The sequence below is a fragment of the Garra rufa genome, chromosome 24 (assembly GCF_049309525.1).
Source record: "Garra rufa chromosome 24, GarRuf1.0, whole genome shotgun sequence".
NCBI lineage: Eukaryota > Metazoa > Chordata > Actinopteri > Cypriniformes > Cyprinidae > Garra > Garra rufa.
This window is the reverse complement of record NC_133384.1, coordinates 26304683-26332098: the sequence shown is the minus strand read 5'-3', so window position 1 is coordinate 26332098 and position 27416 is coordinate 26304683. Positions and strand designations below refer to the sequence as shown.

Sequence of the window (27416 nt, the reverse complement as noted above, 5' to 3'; positions counted from 1 at the left end):
TGTCACTTTTAATCAGATTAATTCCTCTGTTATTGCTATCTTTTTTTGTTCTTTTTGGTCAATAGTCATGCAGAGCGGAGGCACACTATAAACAGGAACCTTGAACGGAACATGCCAAGTCTACCCCGGGGAGGAGGCGAAGAACTGGCCAGAGAAGAGCAAGTCTCTAGTCGAAAAGTCAGTTTCCTGTTTCACTGATAGACTGCTGACAGCGTCAGATGATTAGTGTCTGACTAGTGTGATTTCCTTTACAGAGACAACTTGAAGACTACTTGAATAAGCTGCTTAAAATGCCAATGTACAGAAACTACCATGCAACAGTATGTGTATATTTGGATTTCATACAATATTTCAGTCCATATGTTGTTTCTTGAATTACATGCATGTAATTCTGTCTTGTTTTATGCCATAGATGGAATTCATTGAAGTGAGTCAAATGTCCTTCATTCATGATTTGGGACCAAAAGGCTTGTAAGAGCTTTGTTTACTGGCTAATAATGAAGATTTAATAACTATTTATAGATATATTAGTGCATTTTGTGACACTTTGCCTTGTTTCCTTCCAAGGGAAGGCATGGTTCTCAAAAGGTCAGGAGGTCACCGTATTCCTGGACTGAACTGCTGTGGTCACAGCAAAATGTGTTACCGCTGGTCCAAACGGTCAGTTTGATGTCATTCCTATTCAAATTATACCCCATGTCATCCAAGATCTTCATGTGTTTCTTTCTGTCTTCCTTCAGTTGAAAAGATATTAAGGTTTTTGAGGAAAACATTCCAGGGTTTTCTCCATATAATGGACTTCATTGGAGATTAACGGGTCGACGGTCCAAATTGCAGTTTTAATGCAGCTTCAAAGGGCTCTACACAATCCCAGACGAGGAATAAGGGTCTTATTTTGCCAAACGAATGGTCATTTTCTAAAAAAAAAAAAATGAAAATGTATATAGTGTTTACCTCCAATGCTTATCTTGCACCAGTCTTGCATTACATAGTTCTTGGTGGTTAGTTCTTCGTCTGTGTGCTTTGGTTCAAAAAGGTAAGGGCAGGAAAAAGTCCCATTTAATTTTTTCCTCCAACTTCAAAATAATCTGATATTGTTGCTTTAGTAAAGTTTTGCAGTTTTGCTTTGTACTGGGTCGGTACTTGCGTTTACGTCAGGCATGACCTTTCCAAAGTAACTATGTAACAGTGTTAATTTTGACAGCAAATTTTGATTTAGTCATAGTCTTTTGACTAAAATGCCATTTTGTTTTAGTCATCTGAATTGTTTTAGCTTTAGTTTTAGTCTAGTATTAATCTTCTAAACATCATAAGATCTACAGTAGATTTAGTCGGCTAAAATCGAATGGGTTTATTTACAGTTTAATACATTTATTAAGCATTTCTATAAAATTCCAAACTTGTATAAGTTTGATATTAAGGTTTTCATGATAGACACAGATTTAACTGCTGTGAAATGAAACCACTTCTCTTTAAGAAACAAGAACTTGGTCTGCTTTTCAACAAAATGCCACTGGTTATATAAGCTAATAATTATGCATTATTTATAACAACTTGTTTACCACATTCATTCTTTCAATCAGACATATAAATAAAATTAGAATAATCTTTATTAGGGCTACTGAAGTGATTCAGCAGTGAGAGAGTTTCTGTCTTTCTTTTGTTGCTTGATTAACATCAATGCCACAGACAATAGCAGCTAAATTAGGCTGATGTCCCTTTCAAACCGGATACACAGATGCAATGTACTGATACACGTCAGATATTCTCCCAACTATTTCTGTTCACATAAGACGTAACTGAGTGTGTTTACATGAATACTCATCAAAACGGGCAATTCAACATCATTTTGTGTGTATGTCTCTGTTAATGAGAGACGAAAGAGTCAAATTTATCCATATGTCTGCTCTTCTCTTTCTCCCAGATTTTGACATTTATAAGTGTTTTATGAGACATGCAGCAAATGTATGCCAGCTTATGTACCGCTGGAAAGATCAATAGGCTATGTTACATAAAAAATGTTGACAAAAATTATTCGTCAACAAAAATGAGCACTGCTACGTAATACGTAAAGTCAAGCTAGTGCAAGATGAGCATTTGTGGTTAAAAAGTATATAAATTGACTCTTTTTTTAGAAAATGGCTGATCGTTTGGCTAGATAAGACCCTTATTCCTCCGCTGGGATCATGTAGAGCCTTTTGAAGCTGCATTGAAACTGCAATTTGGACCTTCAACCCGTTGGTCCCCATTGAAGTCTACTATTTGGAGAAAAATCCTGGAATGTTTTCCTCAAAAACCCTAATTTATTTTCAACTGAAGAAAGAAATGCCATGGGGGGGCGAGTAATTATTTGTAAATGTTATATTCTGGATGTTTAAAATACAGATGCAAAACACCTTATTTTTCTTACTGTTGGTCTTTACAGATGGATGGTGGTGAAGGACTCTTGCCTACTCCTCATGAAGCCAGACACAGGTGCCATTTCCTTCGTCCTACTAGTGGATAAGGCATTCGGCATCAAAATGGAAACTAAAGACACTGAGACGAAGCATGGTGTCCGCATAGACAGTCTGTCCAGGTGCGTGAATGTAAAGCAGTATGCAGTTGACATGCATCTTTTAAAAAAAATAAATAAATAAATAAGAGCTGTTTGCTTTTCAAAGGACTCTGGTGCTGAAGTTCACGAGTTATCGTCACGCTCGCTGGTGGGGGCAGGCCGTTGATGAATTTGTGCGCAAATATAGCAGCAATTTCCTTAAGGATCACCGCTTTGGTTCCTTCGCCAATAAACAGAAGAACATTCCATCTAAATGGTAAATATTGCTTTTTTACATGCACTAGGTGGCTAAAAATATGGGTAACAATTTACAATAAGGTTAACATTAGTTTACTACATTAGATAACATGAACTAAAAATGAACAATACTTCTACTGCATTTAGTAATCACAAGTTGTGTTTGTTAACCTTCGTTAATGCACTGTGAACTAACATGAACAAACAATGAATGACTGTATTTTTATTATCATTAACAGCGATTAATAAATAGTGTCATAAATTGTGGATGTAAAGTGTACTGTTCATTGTTCATTCATATTAGTTAATACATTAACAATTAACTACATTAACAAATGAAGCCTTAGTATAAGTAGTGAAGTATTACCAAAAGATCATATCATACCTTTGACTCGGGCCAATAAGCAACCACCTAGCAACTCCCTGGCAACCTCCCAAAAAACCTTTTACATGAAGCACTCACATTTTTTTCCAAAAATGTAAAATTCTAGCTAATGTTTAGCTTTAGTATTATATTGTACTATTATTAATTTACTGAAAAAAAAAGCTGTTTTGGGGTTTACGATACTTTTAGCTTAAAACTTAATAGTTTTATTAAAACTTCATTATTAAACTTAATTTTAAGCTAACTTTTAGTCCAAGTTTGAAATTATAATATATTGGCTGTTTTATATATATATTTTTTTATTTATTTAAAAAAAAAAAAGGCTAATTTGGTTTACTTTCAGTTTTAGATTAAACTATAATTTCAATTATTAATTATTAAAATTTTATATATATATATATATATATATATATATATATATATATATATATACACATTAGCTATAATTTTATTATTATTATTATTATTATTATATTACTGATTATTATTATTTATAATTTGGGTTTATATTATATTATATTACTGATTACATTATTCTGGAAAAAAGTATAACTTTTATCTTTAGTAAATCATAATATATTAGCTATAATTTTATTATATTACCGATTGTTAATTATTATTTGGGTTCATTATATTATATTATATTATATAACTTTTTTTATTATATTACTGATTATTATTATTTAGAATTCGGGTTTATTATTATATTATATTACATTACTGATAACATTATTTCTTGAAAAAGGTATAACCTTTAGCTTTTGTATTGTATTATATTAAATCCTAGTATAATAGCTATAATTTTTTTATTATATAACTGACTATTATTCTATAGAATTTGGGGTTGTTATTATATATAATATTATATTACATTAAATTATTGATTACATATTTTTTTTATAGAAACTTTTAGCTTTGTATTAGATTTTAACATCTAACATTTCATATTATGCTATATCATATTACTGATTCTTTCCTTTTATTTATTTTTTTCCATTTCTTTTTTTATGTTATGTAGTGTTAGCTATTATAATGTTTTGTATTAGTATTTGCTTTCAGCTGGTGTATTTCAAAACCATGCAGAAAAAAATCAATACTGCAGCTTGCAGAAGCAGGTCTCAAAGGTTTCACAGAACAGATAAACATATGAAAGCTTCAGCCTCCTGCCGCTGTGTCTTCGGGTGAAGCCTGTTTCACAGGAGTAACTTGAGAGAAAGAGAGGGAAAGTGTAACCATAGACGGCATCCTCTTTTGACCTCATGGAGGAGAGAGATAGTATCTAGGGCAGCGGCTTCACTTCTGGTCTGGCCAGATGATTTGTTGTTCATTGTTGCAGCATTAAGCCCTATTAGCGTGCTTGTTCTCTGAATAATGAAGATTACTGTATGTAATTAAGTAGGAGAAACAGTGAGAGTGTGAGCTTGAGACTATCAACCTTACCCGTTGGTTTGACTGGATGGGTATGTGTTTCAGGTATGTGAATGGGAAGCAGTTCATGGAGGACGTGGCCAATGCGCTGGAGGAGGCGGAGGAGGAGATCTTTATCACCGACTGGTGGTATGTTGAGAGAAAACCATACACTCACTCCCATACACTCAGCTTTTCTTGGTGTACTATTGATTGGCTTTAAAAGATCAGATGAACTGCATCGGTTAATCTTTCCACAATAAAACTTCCCCCAACCTCTGAGAAAATCAATAACCTTGCTTAGTTCTAGGAATGCAGGAGGATATTGAGTTGATTTCTTAAAGGGTTTCTTGGAAACTGAAAAGAACCGAGACCATACTAGACTTTAGGATATTAATGTCATAACTAGGCCTCTCACAATAGATGTTTATTTTTCCAAATAGAAAATTATTCATAACTATAAAATTGCAGATAATTCTAGCATATTTGATGTTTAATTAGCATGTGGCGCACAGTTTACGTGGAACATTTTACAGCTGTTGAAAAGTCATTGAAGACAATGACATCTTAAAATGATGCAAAATCTTAAATATTTGAAAATGAAAAATATTGAAAAATAGTTCTATTCTTATTTTGAAATTTTAATATTTAAAGCTTATTAAATTTCTTGAATTTTGTTTTCATGTATATATCATCTCATTTTTTAATTGAATATAATTTATTTAGATAAAAAAAAAACTTTTTTATTTAATTTAATGTAATATTTTTTCATTTTTATTATAAAATATATCTTTTTTTAATGTTAATTAAATTAAATTAAAAAATATCTGTATCCAGTGACTGCAAAAAGTTTAATTTATGCTCAACTTATTATTGATTTATTTATTTATTTTTAAATACTTATTATTTATTATCTGTAATTCTATTTTTATTTAATTTAATTATAATATAGTTTAAATATAATATTATAATACAATTTTAATTCAAATGAAATTATTTTAAATTAGGGCCGGGACTTTAACGCGTTAATTTAGATTAATTAATTACACAAAAATAACGCGTTAAATTTTTTTAACGCATTTTAATCGCACTTAATTTTGCACCGCGGAACGTTTCTCACTGGATGAGTTTCAGTGGACCGATTATACTGGAGCACCAACTAGCGTTCATACAAAGCAGAGCCATATAAAAAGAGAGTTGCGACACGCTTTGATCTCGCCGCCGCACGGTCACGTGGTTCATGGAGCTCTCAATAGTTCCAAACAGCTCCGCGCTGTCAATGTGTTTGAATGGAGTTAAATAGGATAGACAGCAGTTTTAGTATATTTGCAGCAATTTTGAGTAATTATTAACACATAATGTGCATTGATTGTGTATTGATAACTTCTCTGAATACGCTTTACAATCGCATTTTATTCTGGGGAGTGATAAAGAGACATAATTAACATGTTCTCATACTCTTTGGCAGTCAAATGTGACCAAACACCTTAAGTGTAACTTTTATTCAATTAAATAACTGTAATATATATAGTTAAGTTCTATTTAGTAAATATTTTGAGAAGGTTTTTTTGTACTTAATATGTGCAATAATGATCCTGACCATTTAAAAGATAACATTTTCTAATATAGTATTTAGATTACAGTTAGTGTAATATTTAAGGTTAAATACATCTGCATGTGTATTTGGACATGATCAAAAACTCTTTTTTTATACAGTATGTTTCGATTTAACGATTTAATGTTAAATAAAAAAAAAGTAATTTACTCTTGTTTTATGATATTCAAATATACAACATAAGTGAATATTATAAAAGGCAAGCAAAAATGGCATTTAACATAATAGAAAAGATGAAAATAATGTTTAAAAAACACAAGGCAACGAATTGCATTCAGCATACATTTTTATCGTGTTTCTTGAATGCAGTCTTTACTGAAACTCATTCAACCTCCTACAGTGAGAGAAAGATTGCAGAAAGACTAAAAACATAAAAATATGACAACTAGTATCTGGTTATGGTCGCTATTACGGTGTTTCTCACGTTATCCAGCTGCATTTACAGTTTAACTGTTTATTTTTTTAACGATAAACATTTACTATAACACGCTTCATAAAACACCACTATTGGCCAGTTTTTCGAGAGGTCAACTGATGCGTTAAAATGTAAAGAAATGCAGTAATTTCTTCAATATACTTGCGACTGTGCTTGAGAAGCGCTGAAATGAATGGGCTTCAATGGAGGAGCTATTGGTTGTTTGGAACTATTGACCGCTCCATGACACGCTTTACTTCCGCATTCCTCAGTTCCTATGGAAGCCTATGGGAGTGTCGCAACTCTCTTTTTATATGGCTCTGATACAAAGGAATGCGCATATCACCGCAGCACATCGAGCCTCAAGTATCACCTCAGTGCTTTTACAGAAGGTCTACCTAACCTACCTATAGGGTACCTGAATTTCTGAAATCTAGGCTAGTATATTTCTAAATATCCCAGTGTTTCCCCTACCATTATCTTAGGGGGGCGCGTTTACAATGTCTCCTCCAAGAAAACACGGACTGGATCGCGGACTCCATTCATAAAAAACGAATTTACTACAGCGCGGAATGCCACGTAAATTTGTCGATTTTTGGATTGATAAATCAAAAGTTGGTCTGTCACTTAATTCAAATCGCGATATGGACTAGTATCTGTGAAAACTGAAATGCAAAAAGACCGTTTTAATATGAATCCTGCATGTAAAGTTTGCCTCTTTATGTTAGAATGGCCACAGACGCTTTTTTTTTTTTTTTTTTTTTTTTTACTGCACACGTGATGCTCCCGTTAATTTTTGGCATTTGCATCTCAAATGAACAGATAGACTCAATCTCCTACTGTCAGTGTCACTTTTACCGTTTCATTTGAGAAAACTAGCATCATATCATACTTTACACACAGAAACTTCACGGCAACCTGTCAAAATAAAAGTACGGTTTAACATGAAACAGAACAATATTCCTATTTAAATAATTGACAAAAAACAATATATATGATAAAAAATAAATATAACAACAAGATTAACCACTTAATTGTAGAAAAAATACTACGATTTTTATTTAAATATTAAATTATTATTATTTATTGTTTTTAACAGCAAACCTCTGTTTGTTTGCCAAAAATTAAAAAGTTTTATTTTCATTTGATTAAAAATAAATGTTTATGCTTTCAGTTGATTATGAGAAAAAAATAAAACACAAGAATTTCTTTAGAAAAAAAAATAGCAAAAGATTGTAAAGCCCTATTGTTCAAAATGTTAAAATAGAGAGTTTTGGATTTATTTTTTCACTGAGATAAATGTTTTCGTTATTACACAAAGTAGGGTAAAGTACCGAGAAAAAAAGTATGGAAACCTAGGGGAAACACTGTATCCTATTGCTACACTTAATGGCAATATTGCACTGGTCTGTTGGACTTGGTTGAACAAAAATAAACAGTATTTTGTTGCTTAAGCTTATGTATTCAGTCATTATTCAATGGTATACTAAAAATCCATATGAAAAAACTTACTTCTCACTGTTCTCAGGTCAAATATTTATATGCGATTAAAATGCGATTAATTTCGATTAATTAATTACAAAGCCTCTAATTAATTAGATTAATTTTTTTAATCGAGTCCCGGCCCTATTTTAAATATATTAAAATAAATAAATTTAGGTTATTGATTTTTTTGTTAATTTCTATATATACATATTTTATCTTTTTATTAATTTCATGTAATTTATTTGATAGGATATCTGTCCTTTATTAATTTCATTTCATAAAAAAATATTCTCATCCAGTAACAATGTATGACTGCAAAAGGTCTATCTTAATAAAATTTTAATTAAAATAAAGTTTGTTTTAATTATATTAAAATAGCAAACAAATTGAAGTTGTTGAATTTATTTTATTTAGATTTTTTTTTCTTTGTATTAATTTAATATAATTTATTTGGATTGTTTAAACATTCTATCCTTTTTAAATTATATTATATTAATTATAACTATTTTAATTATAAAGAAAATAATTAACCAATTTAATTTGTTGAATTTATTCTTTTTTTATTATTAAATATGATTTTTTTTTTATCTATCCTAAATAGATATCCTTAATTTAATTTAATTTATTTATTGAATTTATGGTAACACTTTATTTTAAGGTGTCCTTGCTACAAATGTTACATGTACTTACTATTATAATAACAATGAATTATGCGTAATTACATGCAAATTACCCAAAGCCAAACCCTAATGCTAACCATAAACATATAGTTAATTAATATTACTCTGTACTTAAATGTATAATTACACTGTAACAAGGACTCCTTAAAATAAAGTGCAAACTAATGTATTAATGTATTTTGTTTTCATTTAACATAATTTATTTGTATATACTGTTTTATTAAATCCTTTATTCATTTAATTTAATTTTATTTTATTTAAAAACAATGTAACAGTAACAATGTATGACTGCAGAAGTTATGGAAGTTCATTGTTCCAAAGTGTGAGAATCTTGAAAAATCTCTCACAGTGTATTGTTGCTTGTCATGCTTGTCACGTTCGCAACAACTGGGATGTAGTAGACGGATTGCTTATTGCTTTGTCCTGTCATAACGATTAGGTCATGAACTGAGAGAAAAGCTCAAGGGAAGGTAGTAGAAAGAAAGAGAAGCAAAGACAGATAGTTGTATACTTTGTACGCACCCTCTCAGAGGGCACCTCCAGGTGGGAGCAATGGCCAAACAGATCCGTTACCTTCATTAGACAGATGCCTGGTGCTGTGTTACAGCATCACTCAGTCATCACAGCAGACATCCTGCAAGTGTCTTTTTTTTCTCTTAGCTTAATACATTTGAATTTATGTAGGCGACAGTGAGATGTGAGACTAGACGTTGATGCATATTTGATGTTACAAATGCTTCCCCTGCTGATGAGGTCACCTCTGTGTCACGGCAGGCTGAGCCCAGAGATCTTCCTCAAGAGGCCCGTCGTCGAGGGCAACCGCTGGAGACTCGATTCCATTCTGAAACGCCAAGCGGTGAGTTAATCCATCCCATAGCTGATAGTGATGAAACAGCTATCCATCTGTGGCTTTACTGCACCAGCCATAAACCCTTCCCATTTAGCGTTCTCATGTAATAATTTACACTCCAGGGTGTTTTCAGTTCAGTTTTCTGGGTAATATATTAATAGTGACTGGCGGATTTGCTGTGCTGATTATCATGGACTGTTTGTTCTTGCAGCAAAAAGGTGTGCGGATCTTTGTCATGTTGTACAAGGAGGTGGAACTGGCTCTTGGCATTAACAGCGAATACAGCAAACGGACACTACTACAACTTCACCCAAATATCAAGGTGAGATGGAAGTAGTCAAACAGATGAGACTGTCATTATGAACAGGTTATCAATAACTACTGAAACAAAACCTTTTAGAGTTTACGGAATCACTCAAATCAGATATACAGTTGAGGTCAAAAGTTTACACCCCCCTTTCAGAATCTGCAAAATGTTAATTATTTGACCAAAATGAGAGGAATCATACAAAATGCATGTTATTGTTTATTTAGTACTGACCTGAATAAGATATTTCATATAAAAGATGTTTATATATAGTCCACAAGAGAAAATAATAGTTGGATTTATTAAAAATGACCTTGTTCATAAGTTTACACTGAATGATTCACAGCTGTGTTTTTTTTTTTTTTTTGTTTAGTAATAGTTGTTTATGAGTCCCTTGTTTGTCCTGAACAGTTAAACCGCCCACTGTTCTTCAGAAACAGAAAATCCTTTAGGTCCCACAAATCCATTTTTGTGTATCTGAACCCTTTCCAACAATGACTGTATGATTTTGAGAACCATCCTTTCACTTTTCACACTAAGGACAACTGAGGGACTCATATGTAACTTTTACAAAAGGTTCAAACGCTCACTGATGCTTCAGAAGGAAAAACACTGCATTAATAGCCAGGGGGTGAAAACTTTTGGAATCAGGGTAAATGTAACTTATTTTTTCTTCTGGGAAACATGTAACTATCTTCTGAAGCCTCTGAAGGGCAGTACTAAATGGGAAAAAAAATAATATATAGGCAAAATGTACACCGACATTTGGTTCAAAAGTTTTCACCTCCTCCTTCTGGAGCATCAGTGAGCATTTAAACCTTCTGTAATAGTTGCATATGAGTCCCTCAGTTGTCCTCAGTGTGAAAAGATAGATCTCAGAATCATACAGTCATTGTTGGTAGTTCAAATTCACAAAAATGCTGAAAAACCAAAGAATCTGTTGGACCTGAAGGATTTTTCTGAAGAAAAGCGGGTAGTTTAACTGTTCAGGACAAACAAGGGACTGATGAACAACTATCACTAAACCTAAAAACACAGCTGTGGATCATTCAGGTAACAACACAGCATGAAGAATCAAGTGTATGTAAACTTTTGAACGGGGTCATTTTTATATATTCAACTAGTATCTTGTGGACTATATGTAAACATCTTTTATGTGAAATAAACATAAACATTTTGTATAATCCCTCATATTTTGGTAAAATAATATTTTTCAGATTATGAAATGGGGATGTAAACTTTTGATGTAAACTGTACAGTAATTGAAAAATGACTCATGAGGTTAACAAATTTCAGTCTTTAACCACTATGCCACATCAAAGAGTGCTAACAAGTTTCTTGTCTCAGGTAATGAGGCATCCTGACCACGTCTCCTCTTCTGTGTACCTGTGGGCGCATCATGAGAAGATCATCGTCGTTGACCAATCGGTGGCTTTCGTCGGAGGCATTGACTTGGCGTACGGACGCTGGGATGATCGGGAACATCGACTGACTGACATTGGAAGTGTAACCAGGACTCTTCCTGTGTCTGCAGAGGTTTGGGACAGCTCATATTTTTGCTTTATGACATACTGGCAGTGCTGTTTTAGTATTATTTAGATGCTATTATGGTCATTAGTAATATTTAAAAATAGCTTTAATTTTTATATTTTTATTTTTATTTACTTTATGGTAGTTTTCTTATGTTTTTGACATTTTCATTAGTTTTTGTTTTGAAATTCTCCATATTTTTATTTCAGTTCTAGTAATTTTAGTTTAAAATATACAGTAAAATAAATATATATTTACTTTATTTAGTTTTAATATATGTATATTTTTATTCTTTTTATTAATTTAATATAATTTTTTTTTAATTCTATCATTTATTAATTTAATTTTATTTAATTTTATATAAATCCAGTAACAATGTATGACTGGAAAAGTTATATAATATTTAAATTTATGATCAACTCATTTATTTATTTGTTTTATCATTCTAAATAAATAACTAATTATCGATCTTAATTAAATTTTTTATTTATTTGTAATTGTTAATATAATTGCATATATTATATTGAAATAAGGTTTTAATTAAAATAATTTAAATTTATTAAAATAATAACAAATTTTAAGTTATTGAATTTAAAAGCTTATTTTGTTTTATTTATTTATTTTTTTTTATCTAATATATATTTGAATATATTTTAACCCCCCAAATATAATTTCCCCCAAAATTAAAATTGCCCCATGATTTACTCACCCTCGAGCCGTCCTAGGCGTATATGACTTTCTTCTTTTCACAAATGCAATCAGGGTAATGAAGTCCTTCTGAAGTGAAGGGATGCATTTGTGTAAGAAATATATCTATATTTAAGACTGCATAAACCGTAATCTCTGGCTTTCACTAACTGCTGTATGCGTGTTCACATTAGTTAACAATAACAACTCCACTTTTGTGATTTATACATTTATAAAATACTTATTTGATGCCCTACTGTGTGTCATAGAATGCTTCCGAAGGCTCTCCTGCTATGGCCTCTCAGACAAACGGGCCCAGCACGGTGCACACTAATGGAAAAAGTTTGCCTGTTGACACAGCGGACCAGCCCAAATTAAAAGGACAGGGCAAGACCAAGAAGACCCGATTCAGCATTCGCAAACACCTGCAGAAACACGGGCTGGCGCCTGCAGACAGCGTGAGCAGCGTCGAGAGCTCTGAAGAAAGTGAGTACGCCTCCGTCTCTGGAGCTCTGGCGAATGCAGACTAGTGACATGCTACTGACCTAAACTCCCACATTCAGCTGTTATCACAGCGCACAGCTGATTTTCTAATGCCCACTGGCAGCGCTTTCATATGACTGACCAGCTTATGCAATGATTTACAGTGTAGTGCAGAAAAACATGAATCATTACGGTTTTTAGTTGAGGCTTGTGAAAACATTTCTGACTCTAAGATGAGGATTGGGTGTGATATTAAAATGTGTTGTTTTCAAATACACTCATGAATATTTTAGTCTGGAATCTTGATTTTTCACTCATGTTTTCCATTCCACATGTTTTAAAGGAGTAGTTCGCTTTCAGAACAAAAATGTCCAGATAATGTATTCACCCCGTTGTCATCCAATATGTTCATGTCTTTCTTACTTCAGTCATAAAAAAATTGTTATCTAAGGAAAACATTTCAGTATTTATCTCCACATAATGGATATCTATGGTGCTCCCGAGTTGAGCTTCCAAAATGTAGTTTAAATGCAGCTTCAAAGGGCTCTAAATGATCCCAGCTAAGAAGTTTCTAGAAGAATATTTTCTAAAAAATGTAACATTTATATACTTTATAACCGCAAACACTTGTCTTGGGTTAGCTCTGCATGAACTGTGTGTAATCCTGTTTATGACAGTTAGGGCATGTCAAAAAACTCCCATCTCATTTTCTCCTCCAACTTCAAAGTGAACGTGCAAAAAAAGGTAAAACAGCAATGTAGGATGGTTTTGGAGGAGAAAATGAGATGGGAGTTTTTTTGACACACTAACTATCATAAACAGGAATACATAGAGTAGACACAAAGGTAGACCAAGACAGGCTATTGCAGTTAAAAAAAATATATAAACTGTCATTAAAAAATAAATAAATAAATAAATAACCGATTGTTTCGCTAGATAAGACCCTTTTTCCTCAGCCGGGGTTGTTTGGAGCCCTTTGAAGCTGCATTTAAACTGCATTTTGGAAGTTCAAACTCGGGGGCACCATAGGAGTCCACTATATGGAGAGAAATCCTGAAATGTTTTCCTCAAAAAACAAAATTTCTTTACGACCGAAGAAAGAAAGACATGAACATCTTTGATGACAAGGGGTTGGGAACATTATCTGTAAATTGTCATTCTGGAATAGAACTTCTCCTTTAAGAGGTTGAAAAAGATGCCCCTTTTCTTCAGGTTATTCTAACAGTATTTGCAGCCACCAAAATTTGATTCCTCTTAAATGGATTGAGCTGAGGGTGTCCATGCCCTCCTGCTTGTGCCCAAGTGGTGAGTAAGAATCAAGCTTGGGTGAGACGTTTCAGGTGTGGACTCTGTGAATGGTTGCCTCTAATTTTGATCCTGAACAGTTTTGTTGTAAACGGCTATTTTATAAGACAAAAGAGCAACTTTTCGAAACACTGAGTCCACAGAGTGTGGTTTGCTGTGTTTCAACACTCATGAAGGAGTCTGTGAAAATACGATCTGACTAAGATGGAGAATATCCAAAGCTTGTATGTTAGTTAAGTTAGACTGACACGGCAGTAACTCAACAGTGTGAAAGCATGGATTGTTTCCGTAAGAAGTTGAAAAATTCTTTTGGGTGTGCTTTTTTGGATTGATGCATGATTTTGTAAAATGCTTTTTCTACTCTTGGTTGCATTTTACTTTGATTTTGTCTTTATGTTTTTTTGAAGTTCTTTATTTTTTCTGTGTCACTTTTATCAGAGAGCGAAGCAGCGCAGGAACTGCAAGCAGATGTGATTGGACTGATGGGAAACACACGGTTCTGGCATGGCAAAGATTACTGTAACTTTGTTCATAAGGACTGGATCCAGTTGGATAAACCTTTTGATGGTAAATTATTGCATTTAAAATTTGCAATTTTTTTTGAAGATAACAATTTAATAGTTTTTAAATTGTTTGGGTTCATATTAATATAATACAATACATAACATGAATAAATATATGTATCAATCAATATATATGATTTGTAAAAATATAACAGTATTCAATTTGACAATTTTAGCATTTAACATGCTTTTAAATTAAATCTTGAATTTTAAATTGCGTAGAATGATTTTTTTAGATTCAAATTATGTCACTTTAAATTAAGCTTTTTTTCTGTTCTCTTTTTTGCAGATTTCATCGACAGGCACATAACTCCCAGAATGCCTTGGCATGACATTGCCTCTGTGGTTCATGGGAAAGCAGCCAGAGATGTTGCACGGCACTTCATTCAGCGTTGGAATTTCACAAAGGTAAGAAAGCCAACATTGGCATTGTTTAGTGTGAAATGTCTTCATGCTGTCTCAAAATAATTCCTGTTTTTATGTAGATAGTTGACACTTGCAGTTCAGGCCAAAAAGTTTACATACACCTTGCAGAATATGCAAAATGTTAATTATTTTACTAAAATAAGAGGGATCATACAAAAGGCATGCTATTTTTTTTATTTAGTACTAACCTGAATAAACCAGTGGCGCCTCCAGGATTTTTTTCATAGGGTGGCCGAAAGGGGCCAGTAAAAATGTTAGGGTGGCACAAAACAATTTTTTTTTTTTTTTTTTTTTTTTTGCATGCCTAAGGCTTTACCGTTATTTCTGGTATAAGTTATAGGCTTCAAAACTTCAGTATTATTCTCTGTATAGAGCAAAATAGTAAAAAAGTCGCTTTGCAATTCAACTGCAAGAAGGATCATGTTTATTTGGAGTGCAAATTCATTTCAAATGAGATAAAAAGAAAAAAAAAAGAAAGAAAGCATAGATGTTTAACCTGCATATTCATCAAAATAGACACAAGCTTAATACAAGTGCAGCCCGAGCCCGATGGGTATAGCATCAAGCGTGCCTGCAGCGCAGTTTGAAGAGTTGCGCGATCACGCGCGCGCAGTAGCCAAAAGCACCGGCAAAAGTAATTACCATGAATGTGTTGGGGGAAATAGTAAGAAAAAAAATCTGACTATCCTGACACGCCATTTCCTCATTAGACTCGCCTTAAAGAATTACGTCTTTAATGATTTCATAGCCTAATTAAAGATTTTGCTTTCGGTTTCGGTTCATCATTGTGAAGCGCTCCTGGTAAAGACCAAGACGGCAGAAGCGCATCCTGTGTGTTTTCTTTTTTTATATTATAAACTCACAAAGTTTTGTTGATATTGTGAGTGTACACAAATAAACGTAGACCCCTCACAGCTCCGAATCATATATTACTCTTACCTTTATTAGCAAAAATTATGCCATATTTTAAGTTGTTTCCAGTGCAACAAGTGATCGCTGGTCACCCCTTGGAGGCGCCACTGGAATAAACCCACAAATTCTTAGATTTTTCAGCATTTTTGTGTATTTCATCCTTTTCCAACAATGACTGTATGATTTTGAGATCTATCTTTTCACACTGAGGACAACTGAGGGACTCATATGCAACTATTACAGAAGGTTCAAAGCAAACGCTCAGTAATGCTACAAACGGAAACATGATGCATTAAGAGCCGGGGGTGATTTTTTAATTTGACTATCAGGGTAAATTTTACTTATTTTGTCTTCTGGGAAACATGTAAATATATTTTGTAGCTTCTGAAGGCCAGTACTATTTTTTTTTTTAAATGTATATATTTAGGTAAAATAAGAAAAACATACACCTTCATTATGTTCAAAAGTTTTCACCCCCGGCTCTTAATGCATTGTTTTTCCTTCTGGAGCATCAGTGATCCTTTGAAGCTTCTGTAATAGTTGCATATGAGTCCCTCAGTTCTCCTCAGTGTGAAAAGATTGATCTCAAAATCATACAGTCATTGTTGGAAAGGGTTCAAATACACAAAAATGTTGAAAAACTGATGAATTTGTGGGACCCAAATGATTTTTCTGAAGAACAGCAGGCAGTTTAACTGTTCAGGACTCACCAACAACCATCACTAAAAACAAAAAGACAAAAAACAGCTGTGGATTATTCAGGGAACACCGAATTAAGAATCAAGTGTATGAAAACCTTTTTTTTTTTTTTTTCATTTTTATAAATTCAACTATTATTTTCAACTATTATTTGTGGACTATATATAAACATCTTTTATGTGAAATCTTATTCATGTCAGTACTAAATAAAAAATAACATGCATTTTGTATGATCCCTCTTATTTTGGTGAAAAAATTTATATTTTGCAGATTCTGCAAGGTGTGTAAACTATTTGCCATTAACTGTATATGCTTGTTTTTGCATTGCCACCTTGTTTCAGATCATGAAGCCTAAATACAGATCCCTGTCATACCCGTACCTCCTTCCTAAATCTCACACTACTGCAAATGAAATCAAGTATCAGGTCCCTGGCTGCACTCAGACTAATGTCCAGGTACATCAATATTCCCATCAAGCCTCCTACTGACAAATGCCACATTCAGCTCTCATAATACTAATTCTCTCTTTAATTAGGTGCTACGATCTGCCTCGGACTGGTCAGCGGGAATAAAATACCACGAGGAGTCGATTCATGCGGCTTACATCAATGCAATTGAAAACAGCGAACACTATATTTACATAGAGGTATGAGACATATTCTCAGTTCTCTAAATGTGTTCATAGTATCCCCATCTATTAGCCTTACTGTTGATGTATTGGTTGCTAACCACAGAGAATGTGGCTTTTTTATCTATAGAATACCCACAGGATGTCCTATTTTAGTCTTTTAGTGGTCTAATGTTGCGTTCCTCTTTCAGAACCAGTTCTTCATAAGCTGCGCGGACAACAGAGTCGTTCACAATAAAATAGGAGACGCCATTGCCAAGAGGATCATTAAAGCATATCGGTGAGCTGCGTTCAATAAGGTTCTTTTGTCAAGTCTCCGGACTCTTTGTATGTCCACAAACCTCTGACACACAAAGGCACACAAGTTCTTTAATGAAACACTTATAAATCAATAAGACTGAGAAAAGTTTGTCTAAAGACAAAGAGGTATTCTGTACAGGTAAAACAATAGCAAGACATGAATCGATAGACTGTGTAAGGCCAAACTTACACAAACTGTCTTTCATTTTAATATTGCTTACTGTTAAGGGAAATAAGTCATCTTGTGTCTTTTCTGTGTGGTTCACAGGGATGGTAAAAAGTACCGCGTGTATGTGGTCACACCACTGCTTCCTGGGTTTGAGGGGAACATCAACACTGGAGGAGGCAGTGCCATACAGGCAGTCATGCACTTCAATTATAGGTAAAACTAAATATAAAGAACTGAACAATGTGTAGGGTAGGGTGTAAGAAATTTCCTTAGTAGTATATGAGCTATTCTACAGAATTGGTCCAAACTGCTGTCCCACAACCAAACATTTAACTAAATATAGAATTATAAAAAATTCATAGTACAAAAATACAACAACTCCAATATTATAAAATATAACATTTAAAAAGTGTATACAAATATTTCTAAAGAAACATTGTCAGTGACAACAGCAGGTAAAGTTACAGCGTCTCTCTCGCCTCCCCTGAGCCCATTGAGTTTTAACAGATTCTCTAAAGCGTTTGGTGGGGGGGTAATTGAGAATGAATGGAGGAAAGTCAGTGACAGGAGGCATTGGATATGACTGGTTATGTTCAGCTGTGATTGGTTCATGCGACAAATCCCACCTCTTGTCTTTGTGTGCGTTCCCAAATCAGTCTGAATGAACAATATAATGGCGTTAATGGGAAGACTAATTTAGTAAAGCAGGTAAACAACTCACACACTTAAATATAATCACTTAGCTACGTCAGAATAAGACTTTAGAAGGCTTGAAAACATCATCTGTGAGAGTTTTTAGTGAGTAATTAATAAAGTGAAATTTAAAGTAAATCTCTATGTCTGTGACCAGTATTTCCCAAGCTTTGATGACTGATGATCTGAAAATGTTTAAAATAGTTAAAAGTTAACCAATAAAAAAAAATAGCTGAATATAAGTTCACAAATAATATATTTTGTTTAAAATGTTACTGCTTTGAGTTACTATTTTGGAATAAATGCTTAAAAACACTAACTTAATGAGATTCATACTTGGCTTTAATAAATAGAATATTGATTCTATTGATTACAAAATGTTTAATTGGAGGAGTTTGTTTGCTAATGATATTTTGAAGTTATTGTGCCATTTTTAATACTCTCTTGTTTGTGCAGGACCATGATTAGAGGAGATTGCTCCATTATCTCTCAGCTGAAGAAAGAAAGTGAGTATAGACATATAAATACCCATAAATGTTTAATCTGTGTAGGGTGTGTCTAACTCCTCTGGTTCGTACACTAACCAGATGTTCTTCATGGGGTTTCTGTGAAGTTTCTATGGTTGACTCATACAGTGCTGGCACTCAAAGTCCTGTGTTGTTTTCCGTATCCACCGTTTTGAAAAATGAATGGCTTGGCTGATTTTATTTGATGGGTTTCAGTGTCAAAGGAGAGGCTTTAACAGACAAGAGCAAGAAAACGAGTATTTCCTGAAGTGCTAACCTTTTACCTATTAGGCTTCCCATCCCGTTGTTGTAAATTATTGTGCCCTATATTCTGCTTCAGTTGTAGTTTATATAAACAACAACTGTACCAACCCATTAAGTGACATACTCTGATCTCACATCTCCTAACGCAGCTTTAATAATACTAATGTAGATCTTAAAGGAGAAGTTGACTTCCAGAACAAAAATTTACAGATAATTTACTTACCCCCTTGTCATCAAAGATGTTCATGTCTTTCTTTCTTCAGTTGTTTTTGAGGAAAACATTTTAGGATTTCTCTCCACATAGTGGACTTCAATGGTGCCTGTGAGTTTGAACTTCCATAATGCAGTTTAAATGCAGCTTCAAAGGGCTCCAGATGATCCCAGCCAAGAAAGAAGGGTCTTATTTAGTGAAACAATTGGTTATTTTCTAAAAAAAAAAAACTGTTTAACTTCAAATGCTACAGGTAAATACAGTTTACAGTCCCATCTCATTTTCTCCTCCAACTCACCCTTCATCGCTGGAGAAGTACCGGCCCAGTGTTTACAAAGTAAATGTGCAGGGTAGGTCAAACGACCTTTACAAAAAAAGGTAAAACAGCAATGTAGGGCCAATTTGAAGTTGGAGGAGAAAATGAGATGGGAGTTTTTTGACACACCCTAACTGTCATAAACAGGAATACATAGAGTTCATACAGAGCTAGACCAAGACAAGCATTTGTAGTTAAAAAGTATATAAGTATTTTTTATTTTTATTTTTTTAGAAAATAACCGAACATTTCACTAGATAAGACACTTCTTCCTCAGCTGGGATCAATCGGATCACTTTAAAGCTGTATTTTAACTGTATTTTGGAAGTTCAAACTCAGGGACACCAAAGAAGTCCACTATATGGGTAACATTCCTGAATTAACATAATTTCTTTACAACTAAAGAAAGAAAGACATGAACATCTTGGAGGACAAGGAGGTAAATTATCTGTAAATGTTTGTTCTGGAAGTGAACTTGTTTAAAGAAGCCTTAAGAACATTCAAACACAACAGTGCCCTCTTGTGGTGCTTAATTCATAGTAAAAGAGAAAATCATAGTGGTTAGTTGTGAAAGACCTTGTGGAGAAGCATGCAATGAATGTATGTGTGTTTTTTTTTATCGTGCACCATCTACTTGCAGTCCAATGCGCTGCTGCAGTGTCACGATGTGGTGAGGAACAGTCAGTCTGTACCCATTAACCCCGCCATGAGAGAGGAAGGAGTGAAGTTTCTCTTTGTGTTTGAATTATCCAGCACACCGTTGGTGTTCTGTTGCAGCTCCACTGGATCCGAACGTTCCTGCAGTGTCCCGAATACAGATACAGATACATATCACCACTCCTTGAAAATGCAGGAGTTTATTTGTGGTTTTATCATTGGTCGGATGTGGTTCTAAGTAGTTGTGCTGTGGAACTGCACATCCTCTTGTTCAAAAATCTTGTTATATTTAAAAGAGCTATTACAAAATATGAGGTTAAGCTAGATGTAAGACACTACTTTTTCTAAAGTGTACAACTGTAACAGCGGATAAAGTTTCAGAGGAAGGAAACGTCTCTTTTGCCTCTCGGGCTCCTCACGCCGTGTTAATGTGAGGGGTGTCGAAATACATGTGAAAAGTCCAAGTTCTCACAAGGCAAATGGGTTAAGCATATGAAAATGGACGGACTAATTACAAAGCAACAACTTGGTTACTCACAGACTCAGACAGCATGTTCGGTCACGTCCCAGTCGAGAGTAAATGACTTTACACTAATTTAACTAAGCTGAGCCTAACCTCTGCGCTGTGATCATGTTCTTGGTTTTTGATGATTGTTATAAAGTAGGCTTATAATAATTATTTACATGTTATGCATTTGGCAGACACTTTTATCCAAAGCGATTTACATTCACTCAAGGTAATTATTACTGAAATAAATGATTGTATTAAGTCAGGTTTATTTATATAGCGCTGTGTATATAATACAGATAGTTTCAAAGTAGCTTAACAGTAATACAAAGGAATACAATAATGGTTTTAATGTTGCAAAAATCATCAGTTATGAAAGCATTTCAGTTTTTTGCTATAGAGGGTTTGCACTTATGTCCCAATTTGGTCAGTTACCCAGATGCGCAGCCATATTGGTGATACTCGGATGTGAACAACTGATGTTAATATACTACTGAATACTACTGAATTCTGCTAAGTCTAATTCACTCTTAAAAATGTGTGGAAGCTGCTAAATCATGTAGAGAAGGACTTAGTAAGCAAGAAAGGGTGCAATATTTTGCTAAACTAGGCAGTGATGATACATACGAGCAGTATTAAGATATTAGCCTAATATTTCACCTGAAATGAAAATCCTGGTTTAGTTTGACCAACCACAAATGCCTTTTGTACCTCAGACCGTTTTTTGCACTCTCCTCCTTGATTTGTTATCATTTTAGCAGTCTATAATACTCCAAATGTTTTTCCCGGTCTAACTGATTAGTACAGCCCAAAAAATGACAATAATTGACCATTTTCAGCAGCAATAAACAGCAAAATATGCAAGTTTTGTTGGTTCAGTGGCATTGTTTATGTTCAGTGCCACCAAAATGGATGATTGATGCATCGTGAAAACGCTCTATAAAGCAGCTCAACAGAAGAAAAACTGTTTTCATTATTCACCTAATTTCAGTTCATGAATGTTAATCCAGTTGAGTGATGCCTTCAGTGTTGCCAATTTCATTATTATTGTGTTACTGCTTAAAAAACAGAGTGAAATAGTCTAAAAAGGGTGTAAAAAAAATTGGCCCTGTTTCATGTGGAGTGATGGATCACTGTAGCACCTCAGTTCAAAAGAGCGGCAAATAAACTTACCATCTTTTCTGCTTTAATACCAGTTTTAGTATTAAATAAACATTAATAAATATATAATATATTAAAAATCAATATCTTGTCTGATGTAACCGCTCAATCAGTGTTTGAACTGCACAAAGACGTCAATATAACAGCTTGTAAACAAAATGTCACATTTACCTCAGAAAAAAAACAAAACATATTTGGTGACCATAAATTTGTTAGTCAGCTAGAAAAATTAACTCTACTACATTTCTCAAAATATTTTCACAGATGAATAAGTTGTATACAGGTGAGGTCCAAAGTTTACATACACCTTGCCGAATCTGCAAAATGTTAACTATTTTAGCAAAATAAAAAAAGAGGGATCATACCAAAGTTATTTTCCAAGTTGTTTAGTAGTAGTACTGACCTGAATAGGCTATTTCACATAAAAGACATACATATAGTTCAAAAGGGAAAATTATAGTTGTTCATGAGTCTCTTGTTTGTCCTGTACAGTTAAACTGCCCACTGTTCTTTAGAAAAATTGTTTAGGTCCCACAAATTCTTTGGTTTTTCATCATTTTTGTTTATTTGAACCCTTTCCAACAATGATTGTATGATTCTGAGATCTATTTTTTCACACCAAGGACAGCTGCGGAACTCATATATAACTATTAGAGAAGGTTCAAATGCTCACTGATGCTCCAGAAGGAAATATACCATGCATTAAGAGTCTGGGGGTTAAAACTTTTGAACAGAATGAAGATGTGTACTTTTTTCTTGTTTTGACTTTTTTTTTTCATTTACTACTGCCCTTCAGAAGCTATAGAACATACTTACATGTTTCCCAGAATACAAAATAAGTTAAATTGAACCAGATTTCAAATACAAAACATTTAAAACGGCTCTTAATGCATAATTTTTCCTTCTGGAGCATCAGTGCGCGTTTGAAACTTCTGTAATAGTTGCATATGAGTCCCTCAGTTGTCCTCAGTGTGAAAATATGGATCTCAAAATCGAACACTCTTTGTTGGAAAGGGTTTAAATACACAAAAATGCTGAAATAACACATAGTATTAAGAATCAAGTGTATGGAAACTTTTGAACAGGGTCATTTTTATAAATTCAACTATTATTTTCTCTTGTAGACTAGTGAAATGGCTTACTCAGGTCAGTACTAAATAATAAAATAACATGCATTTTGTATGATACTTCTTATTTTGCTAAAATAATTATAGTGTATGTAAACTTTTGATCTCAACTGAAGATAAATGACACTATTTGTAATTTTTGGCTGAACTAGTAATCATCACATGAAACCAGAACATGAATGTGTGAAAAACTCAAACCCATTTGCTGTCTCTCTGTTTGTGTCTTGCAGTGGGTGATCAGTGGATAAATTACATCTCTTTTGGGGGTCTGAGGACCCATGCTGAGCTAGAGGGAAGGCTGGTGACTGAACTGATATATGTGCACAGCAAGATGCTCATTGCCGACGACAACACCGTCATCATTGGTGAGTAAAAATAGACATTTGCAGACAGAAAAAAAAACTAAATGACTGTGTATCATCTGCACACATGTGCTAATAGGACTGATGTGGCAATCATGATCACTGCTGCTGTCATAATTATTGGTAATGTGAAGTAAACTGTTAATACCAGAGAATGACAGAGATGAAATAGCTCCTCCTTCTGTTAAGATGTAGTATTGTAATCCAAATGCCCATCCACATTTTTCCCCTTAACAACTGGTAAATTTTATGTCTGGCTTTCGGTCTCATCCTTGTCCAGCTGTTTTTAGCTGTACAAAACAGCTTGTTTTGCTGCTTGATATTGCAGATTGTTTAATTATGAACACACTGGTTTATAGTGCGAACAGTTTTACCATTTACTGCACGTTGGTATTCTTCTCAATATTTCCCTATAGCAGCTAATGAAGGTGGATCATTTGTAGTTCTTTTATCATAATGATCATAAATGTGCATTCCATCCATCAGGTTCTGCAAATATCAATGACCGGAGCATGCTGGGTAAGAGAGACAGTGAGGTGGCTGTCATTTACGAGGATATCCACACCGTGAAGTCAGTGATGGACGGTCAGGAGTATCAGGCCGGACGCTTTGGATTGAGTCTCCGAATGGAGTGTTTCAGGTTCAGGACTCATTCAAGTCTGTTTCTTGCATTAAGCATTTTTAGAAACATGCAAATTAGATTCACACGTTTTTGACTTCCTTTGGAATTAATAGGATGATTCTGGGCGCCAACACCGACTCCAGCATTGATGTGACGGACCCTATCAGTGACCAGTTTTACAAGGAGGTGTGGATGGCCACCGCTGCCCGCAATGCAACCATCTACCAGAAGGTCATCTTAACCTTACATTTCAGCTTAGAGTAGTTCACTTCCAGAACAAGATAATGTACTCACCCCCCTTGTCAACCAAGATGTTCATGACTTTCTTTCTTTAGGTGTAAAGAAATTATGTTTTTTGAGGAAAACATTTCAGGATTTTTCTCCATATCGTGGGCTTATATGGTGAACTTCCAAAATGCAGTTTAAATGCAGCTTCTAATGACTCCAAATGGAAGAAGGGTCTTATCTAGCCAAATGATTGGTTATTTTCTTTTAAATATACCAATTTATATACTTTATAACCTCAAACCCTCGTCTTGACTAGCTCTGTGTGAACTCTGTATTCCGGTTCATGACAGTTAAGAGTATGTTGAAAACTCCCATCTCATTTTCTCCTCCAACTTCAAAATCGTCCTACATCGCTGCAGAAGTACCAACCAAGTGTTTACAAAGTGAACATGCAAAGAAGGGATGACGCCCTTTACAAATGCTTTTCGACATACCCTAACTGTACTGAACCGGAATACACAGAGTTCATGCAGAGCTAGACAAAACAAGCGTTGAGGTTAAAAAGTATATAAATTTGACATTTTCTTGGAAAATAACCAATCGTTTCACTAGATAAGACCCTTCTTCCTTGGCTCGGATCATTTAGAGCCCTGTGAAGCTGCATTTAAACTCCATTTTGGAAGTTCAAACTCGGAGGCACCATAGAAGTCCACTATATGGAGAGTAATCCCAAAATGTTTTCCTCAAAAAAGCCTTGAATCTTCTTCAGCTCTTCTTGAGCATGTGCAGCGTCTTCCTTCTCCAAACCAGGCTTAGAGAGGAAGCCATCGAGCTCCAACATGGACAACATGGCTTGTCCATCTTCTCTAGGTGTTCTGCTGCTTGCCGTGCAGTGACGTTCGGTCAGTGTTGGAGCTGGAATGATTCCTCTCTAAGCCTTGTTTGGAGAAGGAAGACCCTGCACATGCTCAAGAAGAACTGCAGAAGATTTGAAGCTTTCTTGAGGAAAACATTTTGGAATTACTCTCTATATAGTGGATTTCTATGGTGCCCCCGAGTTTGAACTTCCAAAATGCAGTTTAAATGCAGCTTCAAAGGTCTCTTAACGATCCCAGCCAAGAAAGAAGGGTCTTATGTAGTAAAACGATTTTTTGTTCTTCTAAAAAATGTACATGTAAATGTAAAAAATGTAAACGCTTGTCTTGTTTAGCTCTGTGTGAACTGTGTATTCCAGATCATGACAGTTAGGGTATGTCGAAAAACTCCCATCTAATTTTCTCCTCCAAATTCAAAATCGTCCTACATCGCTGCAAAGGTACCGACCCAGTGTTTACAAAGTGAACATGCAAAGAATGTCAAACACCCTTCACAAATGATTTTCGACATACCCTAACTGTACTGAACCGGAATACACAGAGTTCATGCAGAGCTAGACAAGATGAGCGTTTGAGGTTAAAAGTATATAATTTGTACATTTTCTTAAAATAACCAATCGTTTTACTAGATAAGACCCTTCTTCCTCAGATGGGATCGTTTAGAGCCCTTTGAAGCTGCATTTCAACTGCATTTTGGAAATTCAAACTGGGGGGCACCATAGTAGTTCACTATATGGAGAGAAATTCTAAAATGTTTTCCTCAAAAAACATAATTTCTTTACGATTGAAGAAAGAAAGACATGAACCTCTTGGATGACAAGGGGGGCTGAGTACATTATCTGTAACTTTTTGTTCTGGAAGTGAACTTCTCCTTTAATCTATCTAGTTTCTTTTCATATAACCTGACTGAAACTTCTCCATCTTCTCCAGGTGTTCCGCTGCTTGCCGTCCAGTGACGTTCGGTCCATGTTGGAGCTGGATGGCTTCCTCTCTAAGCCTGGTTTGGAGAAGGAAGACCCTGCACGTGCTCAAGAAGAGCTGAAGAAGATTCGAGGCTTCCTGGTGCAGTTCCCTCTGCAGTTTCTCAGCGAGCAGAACCTTCTGCCACCCATCGGATCAAAGGAAGCCATGGTGCCCATGGACGTCTGGACGTGAGAGAACCTGGCCACATCACACATATAAAATAATAAACTGCAAATCTAGCAGATTATATTAGAACTTTCACTTCTGAGACAGAAAATGAAATCTGGAGGAGCTTCAGCCATAAGTTGTTTACTTGCCTGGAATTAAGGACACTTGACTGGTTTGTTTCATCCTTGTTTGAAGCTTGATTGTTTATATATTCTAACACTATGCAACTAATATTATTTTTTTATGAACCATTCTCATAAATCCTACAAAATGGTGATGTGGTGAAGACATTGGTGTCCTCGGACACTGCTGTATATTGGTTTCTTGAACAGTTTTGTGCCCTGTAACATGCACTGAATGTTTTATTCTCTGCATTTAAGTGCCAACTATGTTTGTGTAACTTTTGATGTTTTCTCTATATGAAGTGCAAACATTCCTTGTTGCTATATCTCAACCATAACTTATGGTTCTGTGATAGTGGACATGGTTCATTAATTGTTGCTTTCCTATGGTACGAATTGCCATGTTTTGGTGGCCTTATTTGTTTACTGTGTTCTTAATGATTGGTATGAATGAAAATCCACCAAAGCATTTGTCTATTATGACCAAACTAAGTTGACTAGTATTCAGATCTATCCCCATTACTTTGTCTAAATAGTGCAGTATACTGTAAAACGTGCTATGCCTGGAGCTTTAATGAAGTTTACTAACCGTTCTTGAAGTAATGAAACGATTGATCGTCACATTCCATTTAGAAGTACTGAATCATCTACTGTACATCTGCTACGGTTTAAATAACTGTTCAGGATTTCCATGTCATTGTAAAGACTGCAGCATGTGTGCATTCTGAGTATGCAGCAAGTATCTTCAACAGTTGTTAGCCAAGCACTCGAATGTCTGCATTGTAGACTGTGTATCTGCACTTTTATAGTTGTTTAGATTCAGTAACTGAGTCTTTTTTCTTTTCCTCATGTCTTTTTACCCTTTTTTTCCCCGTAAATTGCATTTTTGCACAAAAGATGTATCGTCAAAAAACACAAATCATCTGTGTTGGGATGTTTATGAAATATGTGAACTGATGTTATGCAGATGATTAAACAGTGATTTTCACACTA

General features: G+C 34.4%; 1 protein-coding gene across 2 annotated transcripts; it reads left to right on the top strand.

The window, feature by feature from the left end:
• The first annotated feature begins 69 nt into the window (after positions 1–69).
• Positions 70–27416, top strand: pld1b (phospholipase D1b). 2 transcript variants are annotated; one of them, XM_073830528.1, is made up of 22 exons: positions 70–177; positions 255–320; positions 413–471; positions 568–660; positions 2426–2578; positions 2664–2813; positions 4653–4736; positions 9556–9637; positions 9843–9953; positions 11286–11474; positions 12425–12641; positions 14382–14510; positions 14796–14914; positions 16885–16998; positions 17079–17189; positions 17363–17451; positions 17740–17853; positions 18790–18839; positions 23314–23448; positions 23932–24085; positions 24181–24298; positions 26101–27416. In XM_073830528.1, the coding sequence occupies exons 1-22, from the start codon at positions 112–114 to the stop codon at positions 26323–26325; spliced, it is 2628 nt and encodes an 875-aa protein (XP_073686629.1). In that variant the 5' UTR covers positions 70–111; the 3' UTR covers positions 26326–27416. The 2 variants fall into 2 exon arrangements, with proteins under 2 accessions (XP_073686629.1, XP_073686630.1); XM_073830529.1 differs by lacking the exon at positions 26101–27416 and adding an exon at positions 25166–26071.

What these genes read in the sequence shown, in the direction of transcription:
- pld1b (XM_073830528.1), top strand. Translation starts at nt 112, where the DNA reads ATGCCAAGTCTACCCCGGGGAGGAGGCGAAGAACTGGCCAGAGAAGAG. An exon ending in AGCGTTGGAATTTCACAAAG is followed by an intron (nt 14,915 to 16,884) that starts GTAAGAAAGCCA and finishes ACCTTGTTTCAG; the next exon opens with ATCATGAAGCCTAAATACAG. An exon ending in AGGATCATTAAAGCATATCG is followed by an intron (nt 17,452 to 17,739) that starts GTGAGCTGCGTT and finishes TGTGGTTCACAG; the next exon opens with GGATGGTAAAAAGTACCGCG.